Genomic DNA, 12,628 nt, shown 5'->3' on the forward strand with positions numbered 1-12,628 from the left:
CTTGGGTGTAGCTTACTGTAAAGTAACATACTTATGTCAAAGTAATACTGGTAAAATCTTCGTCGTTTGGCATCATCTTTTTAGATTTTTTTTTTTTAATGTCTTTCATCAGTTTGATCTGATGAAACTTTGTTGCGTGCTTGTTTTACATAATCTGCAAACTTTGCACTGCTTTACTTATATTCTACATGTGAGTCCTTGTGGGATCTTGTATTTTGTGTATATATATTTAACATAGTCAACAACTATTGCTTGCTTGTTTTGGTACATGCTGGAAAGCACTGTGAGCCAGAGAACTGAGAAATATATTGTAGCAGTGGATATAACGATCTAGTCAAGATTGTGATTTGCCGTAGCAGGACAGTGCTAAGTAATGCAGATGGAGAAGATTGAAATTCCATTTAAACTTAAGAAAAAAAAATTTACAAAAGAGGTTGTGGAGTCTGGAGAATATCACAGGAGATATTAAAAATCCAAGTGGTCATGGGCCTGAGCAACCTGCCAGTTGACCCTGTTTTGAGTGGAGGGTATGTACTAGATGGTCCCCAGACACTCACTCCAACCTCAACTGTTCTGTGATTCTGTGAAATCCATGTCATCTGGGAATCTCTTTACAGGAGACCGTTGTCTGTTCCATATGACATTTTAGACCCTTTTTCTCAAAATAATAATGATGGTGATGATGATGTCTAGCTAGATCAAAACCCAGATGTTGTGAGTTTTTAAATTTTAGTCGTAGCCTATGTCTTGGATGTGAAGTAATTAAAAAAGCAGTCTCCTGAGCTTTAGGAAAAGATGCAGGCATAGAGTTGAACATTCAGTTTGCCAAAACAACTGTTGTGTTTTTCTGCAAGTACATAATTACCAACCTGTACATGCAGGCCACCTTTCTGGTAAAAATGACATACCTGGATGTACCTTGATCACTGCACTTTAAAAGTATCCATTTATTGCCCAAACGCAAAGAAGTCTCTTTTATGCAGAGTCACACATTTTCTCATTCAAACTACTTGGTTTCACACAGCAAATCCTAAAGAACAGTCTGTTGCTCTCTTGCAGTATATATACCTTATTAGTTAATATGAAAGGTTTTTTTTTTCTGTTATGTGACCTTATTGGTATGTGCAAAAGAGTCTGCTTCTATGGTAGATTGCTTATAGAAGTAATCCTACTTCACAGTGTCTTTGTATTGTAATGTAAAATACGGTCATACGGCAGACACTTGAGTTGTTCAGCTGCATTTATTGCAGATTTCCATTAATGAACACTTTATACAGCAGCAAGCCCACGTAACTATGGTGTCATCATTACTACCAAGTAGAATAGTGTTTATCTTCAAAGATTTCTATCAATTCTCTGTCCTTCATCGGAATACGTACAGCAGGTTTCTCGGGCTCAGTCTTTCAAACTTATGTTCTTTATTCTCAACTCATCCTTTTGTAGAAGCATGCCTCCTGGCAAAAGTGGGGCTTTGTTCAGTGTAATTTTCTTGTTCTTGGGACATAGAAGGCAGGAGTTCCACAATTTCAGCGGAGCATGTAATGAGTCCTTTTCTTTTGTCACATCAGAGTGATTAATACCAGATCAGATAAAACATGTCTAGCCAAGTATCTCATCTCCAGCAGTGATTGAAAGTAAGTATCTAAGACAAAGAATAGCAAGACAGACATGTAGGAAACTGCTTCCTAGGTATTCATCTGATCACCAACTCTGTCTGAGATGTACTGTTTTTTTCTAAATATGTTGCCTGATATGTTAAGTAACTGCATTGTGTTCTTTTGAGGTTGCTGAACGTGATTTGGCTAATACCATCTATGATTTTGTAGATCTCTGTGTTACTCTCTCTTCAGTTTTATCCTCAGTTCATGAACTGTTAAACTCCTTGGTTTGCCTTTGATAGTCATTTCATGCTTCCAGTTGCCTCTTTTACTCTGCCCTGTTACCTTGGAATTACTTTACTGGTATGCCTGCATCTGTCAGGAGACAGAGAAAATGTCTGAGTTCAGTCAACTAAATTGAGCTTTTTACATACACAGGTCAAAGAAATTTTCCAGTAATTTCTGCATGAAGAGAATCTTCCCTGTTTGAGACAAACATCAACTTATTTACCAAAATATGTTGTGGGAGAAATAATGTTTGCTTTTGTTTTGATGAGTGACTTGTTAGTAGCTCTCTTTGGGGTGACTTCCCTTTTTTCTCTGAGAAAGTAATTTCTCCAGCAACTATTTCAATTGTTATTCTGCTTTCTGGGAACCATTGCCAGTCAGTCAGGTTAAATCTGCTTCCAGGTTGCTAAATTTTGCGTTGGAGACTGGATAGGTAAATAGGGAGCTCTCTGATGCTTCCTCTTCACTCCTCATTCCCTGTCCTGGGCAGTGCTTATTAATGAGTAATTGTGTTTTGAAATTTCTTTGTTATGTGGCTTCTAAGATTTAGAATACTCTTCAAAATCTAGTGAGCAACTTGCTTTAATTAAAAAATAAAAATCCAACACCAAAACAACTGCCCTGGGGTCTTAACTGCTGTATATTACCACAATACGTTTGCAATGTTGCTTTCAAACCGCCTGGAATTCAGATGTGTTTGAGTTTCCATTTCGTTTCAGGCATTTAATTACTGCTTAAATTTCTAGTGCATTTAAAAAAAAACCTAAAAGGAGTTTTAATCTCAGACCAATTTTGTTTCCCATCTGTACTTTACTGTAGTTTAAGCACCCTTGGGACTATAGGAATTGCTTATTAACAACAAGAAATTATGTTGTACATTTAAACAGTTAATTGTGCAACTATTTAGTCTGAATTAACAGGAAATAGTACTTGTGCTAATTCAGAAACAGTTTAGAGAAGTAAGTCTGAAGAGTTAAAACACAGTCACTGGGTTGAGGTTTTTGTGTGTGTATGAGAGAGAGAATGAATGAATAAATTCCTACCAGTTGTGTACCCAGTGAAGATGTCCAGTTGTTTGTCCATCAGCATGGAAGGGTTTTCAAACTAGTCCTATGCTAACCTTCAGTGTTAAGTCAGAATGAGTTGTAATTCATTAAAAAAAATTTTTTTAACTGCTTGAAAGTAACTGGTTATGGCGAGCAGGCAGAGATTGTCATGGCTCTATTTAAAAATATGCACAGCTATTGAATGCATCAGGAAAACCATTCTCAAGTGTATCTGATGAAAGACTAGTAGAAGTATTTATCCACATATTGCCTGAAATAAGAAAGTTATCTTGTCCTTTGGAAGGAGTTTCTTGTTGCTGACTTTTGAATCAGTGATGTAGACTCAGCTCAGGCAGATTAGCTGTCAGAGACTAGTTAAACTATGGGTGCAGTTTTTACAGTTGTCAAATTATGTGCAATTTTGCGATATTTGAATGTGTTCAGCTCTTGACAGCTGTGGTGGTCTTGTTCTCTTACTATGTTTGGACAGCTTTTCTGAAATGCAAATTTAGAACATTGCAAAGAAATACATTTTAACCAATCATTTTTTCTACGCAAGTTACTCTCTCTTCTCTTTTCTGAAAATTTTCCAGTTTTTATAGGACTCTTACTATGTTTGTGTAAGCTACTCCTAAAAATAATGTGTTCTTCTTAAGTAATTAAATTCTCGTTTTGAACAGCATCTTTTGTCCTCAAGAAAATACAGAAGAAGCCTTACTGTTGCTGCTTATTAGCGAATCTATGGTAGGTAAAATAGAGTGAATGAGCATGTTCTGTATGTGTGTGTGTGTTTTCCTTGGTTTTTTTTTTTTTTAAATTAAAATAGAACTTTTTGTCGTGCCTTACTTTATGACTTGTGTTTCATTTTCTGTTAGGAAAGCAGGCAGTTACTTCTGAAACTCAAGCTTCTGTTCCTCTGAGCCAGCAAGATGAGGTCTCCAAGTGTTATGAATAGGAGTTTTTCTCCTTTAGAGTGGCTGAACCTAGCCTCCTTCTAACCATAGGCAGGTGAACACAGAGCCAGGTCTTTAATTTGACATCACTTACCACTATGAACCACTGTTACACCAGCTGGTTGCCATTCAGACAGACTCAAAATGTAAGTTATTTTTGTTGTAAAAAACACATCAAAGACTAATAGATGAGCATAATAAACATAGCCAGAAAGTATTTTCCATTGTGCATTAAACCTCAGATGTCACTCAGATTTGTAAATTTATTTTAATGATACTGACGTTCAGCCTTTGCTACAGGAATATTTATTTTAATAAATTCCTCAATAGGTGATTCCTTTCAATGGCCTACTTGTGCCTTCTGTCAACCTTTCATATTTTCCTCTAGTATGATTTTACTAGTGATCTATCAACTGCCACCATACCAGGTCAGTTATGTGTTCTCATACCAGGTCAGTTATGTGTTCTCAGATGGCAAAAATGAAAAGCTGGAATTTTTGCTGTTTTTCTTACTGAAAGGGTGGAACCTCTAGAATCTGAATGCATCATATGGTAATCTGTCTCATCAATGAGACTTAGTATTTTGAGTTCTATGGATGATTCAGATGCTATCATGCTCTGGCATAATTTCTGGTTTGATACAGTTAAGTAGGATCAGAATGTTTTAGTGAACATTGTCCTATTTGAACTAAGTAGCAAACATTTACATTGTAGTGCAAACTACTTTCCTTATTCCTAATGATCTGCCTTGCAACGTTCATGACAGAATCTGTCACCAGAAAATTAGACTGAGCAAACATTTTCATGTAATGTGTTGGTTTTGCTGCAGTATATACTTACCACTGAAAGGGGCCACATGTGCCTCTGTAAAGTGCCTCAGCAGCTTGTGGAGATATACGTAATTCTGATGTGAACTGTGGTCATGGTGTGAAGTGGAAGCAGTCCCAGTTCTGCAGGATCTGACTACGGATTACTGTATTTGCATATGTACTTTCTTGCATATTATCATTAAAAAGCCAAAAAAAGAATTAAAAGTACTGTTAAGTCTTGAATTAGATCTGCCTAATGATATCAAATGCTTGTCACTGTAGAGCATATACCCTTAGCAAGCTTTCAATATTTTTTTTCTTTACAAGTAGTTGTTGCAGGTTATCTGAGGCAAAAGAGTTTGTTTTGGGGGAGTATAAGATCTTTCACGATTGACTTACTTTGGCTGAGTCATTTGGTCAAATTAGTTTTGGAGTGAGGGAAAGGTGAAGATTGAGCATAAAAATATTAATCACTACAAACTCATCTTTCTGAAATGTGAGAGCTGTTACTTCAGCTTCAGTGCACGCTAACTTTCTAGCTGTAGTAGTTATGAGGTAGTATGTGATTTACAATTTTGAAACCAGTATTTGGGAATGAAGTAAGAACAGTTACAGAAGATTGAGTGATCATCGGTGTTTTGAGGTGGTATTATCTTATTAAAGTAGTATGATCTCTTCCTTACATTGTCTGTGAACTAGTAAAAACACAGATAAGGTGTCAATACTTCTGTCCTTCAAGAACTTATTCAAGTAAATACTGGAAAACAAAATAAGGATATGACATATAGGTAGCATATTGTGTAAGTAAAAGTAATCAAATGACTGTGTGTATATATACGAGCCCTAAATCATACTGCTAGTTTCAGGGAAGTGGTGCATTCTGACATCATAACTTCTTATTTGAATATATCCAGAAAATTGAATCTTGCCAGTGGATTACAAATGCTGCTTTTGTGTCACCTTCCATTCCCTTAATTTCCAAATTCAGAAAGGATGTTTTGAGTAAGATTTAAGTTGTAGTATTTATGAAATAAATGCTCTGAGAAAGATAGTTCTGTGCTTTTCAAGTGTAAGTGTTCTAATTCTCTTGTAGGTACATTTCAGAGTACAAAATGTCTCTTTTAGCCGCATGACTGCTGCTACAGTGTATTGTCAGGCCTAATGAGGAAAGTCAGCTGTAACTCTGCCATCACTCTTACTGTAAGATGTCCTTGTATTCTAGCTCTTACACTTGCAAAGTATAGATCAAACTTTCCTTATCTAGGCAGGAATGAGTAGAAGAGTGTGTTCTGAAGGACTGACATCTTCATGTTACAGTACGTGTACATGTTGCTGCATGTCAGCTGAGCTGTAGTAACAGAATCACAGAAAGACCGAGATTGGAAGGGACTTCTGGAGGTCATTTTGTCCAATGTCTCTGCTCAAGCAGAGCCACCTGGAGCAGGCTGTGTCTATGCCTTTTGAATATCTCCAAGGAGGGAGACTCCACAATCTCCTTGGGCAACCTATGCCAGTGCTCAGTCATCCTCACAGTAAAAAAAGAACTGTTTCCTGATGTTCAGCAGGAACCTCCTGTGTTTCAATTTGTGCACACTGCCTCTGGTCCTGTCGCTGGGCACCAGTGAAAGCTGCCTGGCTCCATCTTCTTTGTACCCTCCCTTCAGGAATTGTACACATTGATAAGGTTCCTCCCCCGAGCATTCTCTTTTCCAGGTGAGGAGTTCCATCTCTCTTAGCCTTTCCTCATAGAAGAGATGCTCCAGTCCCTTATTCATCCTAGTGGTAGTCTGTTGGACTGTCTCCAGTAGCTCCATATCTCTATTGTACTGGGGAGTCCAGAATTGGATCCAGTACTGCAGGTGTGGCCTGAGTAGTGTTGAATAGAGGGGAAGGATTGCCTCCTTCAGCTTGCTGGCAACACTCCTGCTCATGGAACCTGGGATACCACTAGCCTTCTTTCCAGCAAAGGCACATTGCTGGCTCCTGTTCAACTTGGTGTCCACCAGGACCCTCAGCCCTTCTCTGCTAAGCTGCATTCCAGCTGGGTAGCCCCCAGCATCTACTGCTGCCTGGGGTTGTTCCTTCCCAGGTGCAGGACTTTGCACTTTGAAGTCTTTGTTAAAGCCTTTGATGAGGTTCCTGTCAGCTCATTCCTCCAGCCTGTTGAGGTCCCTCTGGATGGCAGCATGGTGCTTTGGTGTATCAATTCCTCCTCATAGTTCTATACCATCAGCAAACTTGCTGAGGGTACACTCTGCCCCATCATTCAGTTCATTAATGAAGATTTTGAACAGGATCAGGCCCAGTATCAGTCTCTGGGGTATTCCACTACTTACTGGCCTCCAATTAGACTTCATTTCACTGATCAACACCTCCTCGGCTCAGCCTTAAGTGTTATTCCTAGCTGATGGTAAAATGGCTGAGCGTATCCTTTCTTCCACGGTGGATGAACTAAGTTATACTGCTTGCATTTGCCTCAGGCTTAAAAGTGTGCGTAGGGTCAGTGTGGCCAGCTGACACATTGCAGTTTAACTAACTGTCACTTTGTTGTGTCTGAGACTGTGGCGGTTCTGAAACACTGAGCACTTAGGTTTGTACGTACATTCTGTTTTAAATTATAAACCAGAATGTACTACAAACCTAATGTTTGTACCTAATGCAGAAAATGATTGTTCAAATATATAAGATACCTTTAATACTTGCAAGACATCCTCTCCTACAATACTGCTTTGGCACTGTCAACCATTTTTTTCCCAAGAAGTGCTGGTTCATAGCTTGTTCTGTACTTGCAAGGAATTGAGTCAAATAATGATTAAGTGTGGAGCTAAAAAGGAAGTTCTTGAAGTTAAATAAATATTTATGCAGTGTAGAAAGGAAAAGCCAAAGACTTCTTGATGAAAAGGAAGAAAAATGACTGTTTTGGAGTGTGTGTGCAGGGTTGTGTGTTTTCAAACTAAGCTGTGGATTATTCCATTGATAATTCCTGAAATGTCTATGCATTTTACTCTCCATGTATCTCTTTGAAAATTTCTTTTTGTATTTAATTATTATGATGTTGAAGATCTTACACATGTTCAGAACTTAAATTGTTATTCTGTCAAAGCAGAGAAACAATTTATTATCCCTTAATGTGTGTCATTCCTCGCCTCTGAAAAAAGAGGAAATGAGCTGTCTATTAAAATTAAGTGTAGTTCAGTAAACGTATTAAGGGGGGCATGCCCCGTGTAAATAAAAAAAAAAAAAAGGACGGAAGAGGAGAGAGAAGGATCTTTAACTTCTGACTTCAAACTACCAAATATAGTAACATTTGTACCAATGGGAATATTAAACATCAAGAAATCCAGAAATAAATAAGATATCAAGAAAAGGTATTTTTCAGAGGCTTGATGGTATTGTGGAAGAAGTACGTAGTTCAATACAGGTAGTCTTAGCTACTGGGAGACCTGAATTTTATCCTTTGCTCTTTAACAAGATCTATCTGTGAACATGGTCAATTCATTTAATCCAGTTCTAGCTCAGCTTTCTTCATTCATGGAAACCATGCTAAGGCACAGGGAGAGCAAGGAGGTGGCTGGTGACAGCCAACATGGCTTCACCAAGGGCAGATCGTGCCTGACCAATTTGGTGACCTTCTGTGACGGGATGACAGCATCGGTGGACAAGGGACGAGCAACAGATATCATCTACCTGGACTTGTGCAAAGCTTTTGACATTGTCCCGCACGACATCCTTCTCTCTAAACTAGAGAGGCATGGGTTTGATGGACAGACCACTCGGTGGATAAGGAGTTGGCTGGATAGCCACACTCAGAGAGTGGTGGTCAACGGCTCGAAGTCCAAGTGGAGACTGGTCACAAGTGGCGTCCCTCAGGGGTCTGTGTTGGGCCAGCCCTGTTCAACATCTTTGTCGGCAACATGGACAGTGGGATAGAGTGCAAGTTCGCCAGTGACACCAAGCTGTGTGGTGCCGTCGACACGCTGGAAGGGAGGGATGCCATCCAGAAGAACCTTGACAGGCTGGAGGAGGTGGGCCTGTGCCAACCTCATGAAGTTCAACCAGGCCAAGTGCAAGGTCCTGCACCTGGGTCACAGCAATCCCAGGCACAAATACAGGCTGGGCGGGGAATGGATTGAGAGCAGCCCTGAGGAGAAGGACTTGGGAGTGCTGGTGGACGAGAAGCTCAACATGAGCAGGTAATGTGCTCTTGCGGCCCAGAAGGCCAACCGCATCCTGGGTTGCATCAAGAGGACCGTGACCAGCAGGTCGAGGGAGGTGATTCTCCCCCTCTACTCTGCTCTGGTGAGACCCCACCTGGAGTACTGTGTCCAGTTCTGGAGCCCCCAGCACAAGAAGGACATGGACCAGTTGGAGAAGGTCCAGAGGAGGGCCACGAAGATGGTCAGAGGGCTGAAGCACCTCTCTTATGAGGACAGGCTGAGAGAGTTGGGGCTGTTCAGCCTGGAGAAGAGAAGGCTCCAAGGAGACCTGATAGCGGTCTTCCAGTACCTCAAGGGGGCCTACAAGAAAGATGGGGAGAAGCTGTTTAGCAGGGCCTGTTGTGATAGGACGAGGGGTAATGGTTTTAAAATAGAGGGGGGTAGATTTAGATTGGATATGAGGAAAAATTTTTTTACAATGCGAGTTGTAGAACACTGGAACAGGTTGCCCAGAAAGGTGGTGGAAGCCCCATCCCTGGAAACGTTCAAGGCCAGGCTGGATGAGGCTCTGAGCAACCTGCTGTAGTCGGGGATGGCCCTGCTTCTTGCAGGGGGTTTGGACTAGATGACCTTTGAAGGTCCCTTCCAACTCTAACCATTTTATGATCCTATGATTCTGTGATTCAAAAGGAAAATATTAATTAAGGAATCAGACTTACGATGTGTCTTTCACTAAAAAGGATTGAAAGTACAAAGCCTTACTGCAAACATGGCCTGATTCCAAGCCTGTGCTCAGAACCAGGCACAATTTTCACTTCTCACTAGTAACTCCTGAAGGTGATTGTGTGGTTATCTTGGGCAGGTTACCACTCACAAGTGAGAGGATGGTGTCATAATGTTGTTAAGAGAAAAGAAATTGATTGCCGTGTTTCACAAAAGCTGAAATAGAGGATTTGAAGATCCTTCTAATATGTTCTACTAGCATATAAAAAATAAAATTAAATTTTAAAAGATGAATATACATTATATTAAAGAAACCCTTATTTAGTTTTTGAAAAGTTTCTAAAATTACTCTTCAGTAGTTTTAAATACATTACCTGATTTATGTAATTAGAATCAAGTAATTTAAAATAGATCCATATAGAAACATAAATCTTGCCACTACTGGATAAAATTGGTGATTCTTGCCATCTATAAATTAATAGCAGATACCATCTTTCTGTATCACCTATATCAACTGCTGACTGTCAATCTGAATAGAATGGTAGTTACTTGAGAAAAAAAATGGATTACGTTGTTGGATTACAGTGGCTGACTTTGGTTTTCTTTTTCTTTTTTTTTTTTTTTTGTGGTATGTTTCAGGCTAACCGTGATGCTGTACTGAGCAGAATACCAGAACACAAAAATGATCGTATCATCAGTTTACAAAGTGCATCTGTAGTCTACGATTTACTTACTATAGCCTTGGGAAGAAGAGGCCAATATGAAATGCTCTCAGAGGTTTGTCAATAAGAGTGAATATTCAACTGTGTCTTTGTTGCTTATTTCTGTTAATCATGTTAATTGTGGTAGTACTTAAGCGCTTAACAAATACAGGACACTGTCATTCTCACTACTGTATAAATACAGCAGGTAGGTTCCACCCCAAAAACTTTACTGTCTAAATTTATACAACTGACTTGAGGTGGTCAAGCACAAAAATTGTGTGAAAGGTGTGGAAAATGTTTAATGCTGTGGAAGTTCACATGGTTTTTAGGTGGAGAGGCATGGATTTACTTAAAAGGACATACATTAAATGGGACAGCAGGAAGGAACAGCAAAAGATAAAAGCTGTTGTGGATATAAACTATAGATATAAATACCTAGAAAAAGGATTTATCATGTTTTATTTCAAAATAAAACTTTATTTTACACCTCATAATATTTCGAGTGCTCCGAAGTCCTCATAGTTTGTAAAATGGCTTTGGAGTTAAAAAAAAGGGCAAATTTATAACTTTTTCAGGTCTGTAAGAAAATACTTTCTCTGCCCCTTTTAGAAGTTGCTTGTGCTGGTGGTGATACTGGTGGCAGACAAAAGCAGAGCCATGAGTATCTGGAAAGTTAAAGAACCTTTGTGTTGACCAGCTTCTTACTTGAGGAGTTTTAGCCACTGCCTTGGGCTTTGACACCTGAAGTCTACCTGAGAATTGTTTTAAGGTCTTTTCTTGTTATTTTTAAATCAGAGTCTAGCAGCTTTGTAGTTATATTCCATCAAAATTGTATGCATATTCTTTTGAAATGTTCTCTTTTAAAAATAGAAAATAATTCTTATCTATCTATTTGAAAAATAACATCTCATTTGTCCTGGTTCTTGTCATCCAGAGCACAGCAGAAAACGTAGACTTGAAGAAGCTCTTACAGTTTAGTGGGTGGTTAGAGGATATCTGCCCTCAAATCATGTGGCCCAGAGTCTGAAACTTTTATAATGTGAAGTATTGCAATAAAAACAAATTCAGAAATGTAAAACCATTCTGTTCTGTTATGTAATAGGCATATAATTTTTGCTGGCTTCATTCTCTATGAGCTAATTATGATTGCTCTAGGGGAGCAGTTGTGGCGTCAAGTCAGAAAGGGCCATTATTCTAACTGTGGAATGGTGTTCACCCACCAGTTGCAATAACTTATTATCATCTTCTGGTTTAGCTGTAGCTGATTACTTACAGAAGTAGTTAGTTGTGATATAAGAACATCGAGTGATCAAAAATCTGTCTCATCCTTGTTAAACTGCTCTAATGCTGAATCACGTTCTTCATTGAAAAGGTCTAGTTTCTTTATGGAGGTTGTATACAATGGGCTTTCAAATTCTTACAGCTTCTTCAACTAGATCAAAGAACTTTTCTGCTGTCATAATTCTTTCCTAAACAAAAGTACTCTGACTGTCATCAAGTTGGTTTTTAAGCCTTGTAGGATATGACATATTGAGCTTATCAATGTCCTACTAGGAGAGATGTTTTCCATACCAGAAATTTTCCTAGGTACTCATCTTTCAGCTCTCTAACTTCAAGCATATTCTTTTAGGAGGAGACCAGAGTGCTAAGCAACAGAATTCAGTCATGTGTTCAATATTGCCTGTCCATATAGTGGTTTGTGGTTATTTAGAAGGCAACATTGAGCTGCATGTCTGCCTTTTGGGAGAGGGGTTGTGCTGAGTGAGCTTTTAATTAGTTAAGTCAGCTACCATTATCCTGAAGATTATCTTCACTTGCACTTTTCCAGGGTACTATTGCTTGTTATGTATTTCTCATTGATTTCTTGATGGAGCCTGTTGCTCTTTGAAATTACTTGTTATTACTTGATTCAGAAGAACCTAGTTTATGACGTGTTCATGTTGGTCATGTAGGTCACATACACATATATGCACACGTATCCCTTACCCCCACACATGTGAACCATGAATTTTGTAGCTGTATGAAGAAAAGAAAATCATGTCACTTGTGGCATTTCATAGTGAATGAAGAAAAGTAAATAGAACTTGAAGTCAAGGGAAAAGAATGGTAAAGATATCATTAGTACACTGAAACTCAGGCCTTTTAGAATAATTTACAGTTGTGTCCCTCTAATTACAAAATTATAAAAACCTGAAGTATTAACTTCTCCAACTTCTTTATTTTCTGCCAGTTAGAACTGGCAATTAATTTTTAATTAAGCAAGGCCTAGAAAATAAGATTTTTATTCTTCTAATTGTAAACAAGTACCTCTATATAATTAATGCACATGCATATGTGTATACATATGTAA

The 12,628-nt window shown here is 38.7% G+C and overlaps 1 protein-coding gene across 4 annotated transcripts in view; it reads left to right on the forward strand.

Annotated features, from left to right (window-relative positions):
- Positions 1–12,628, forward strand: part of TTC7B (tetratricopeptide repeat domain 7B) — a 159,457-nt gene that overhangs the window by 58,861 nt on the left and 87,968 nt on the right. For all 4 annotated transcript variants that reach the window (XM_086748707.1, XM_086748704.1, XM_086748705.1 and 1 more), the window contains exons 8-9: positions 3,613–3,676; positions 10,214–10,351. In XM_086748707.1, the coding sequence (XP_086604833.1) occupies positions 3,613–3,676; positions 10,214–10,351 (202 nt within the window). The remainder of the gene's footprint in view (positions 1–3,612; positions 3,677–10,213; positions 10,352–12,628) is intronic.

This window comes from Chlamydotis macqueenii, chromosome 5, assembly GCF_036417535.1.
Source record: "Chlamydotis macqueenii isolate bChlMac1 chromosome 5, bChlMac1.mat, whole genome shotgun sequence".
In the NCBI taxonomy this organism is placed as follows: domain Eukaryota; kingdom Metazoa; phylum Chordata; class Aves; order Otidiformes; family Otididae; genus Chlamydotis; species Chlamydotis macqueenii.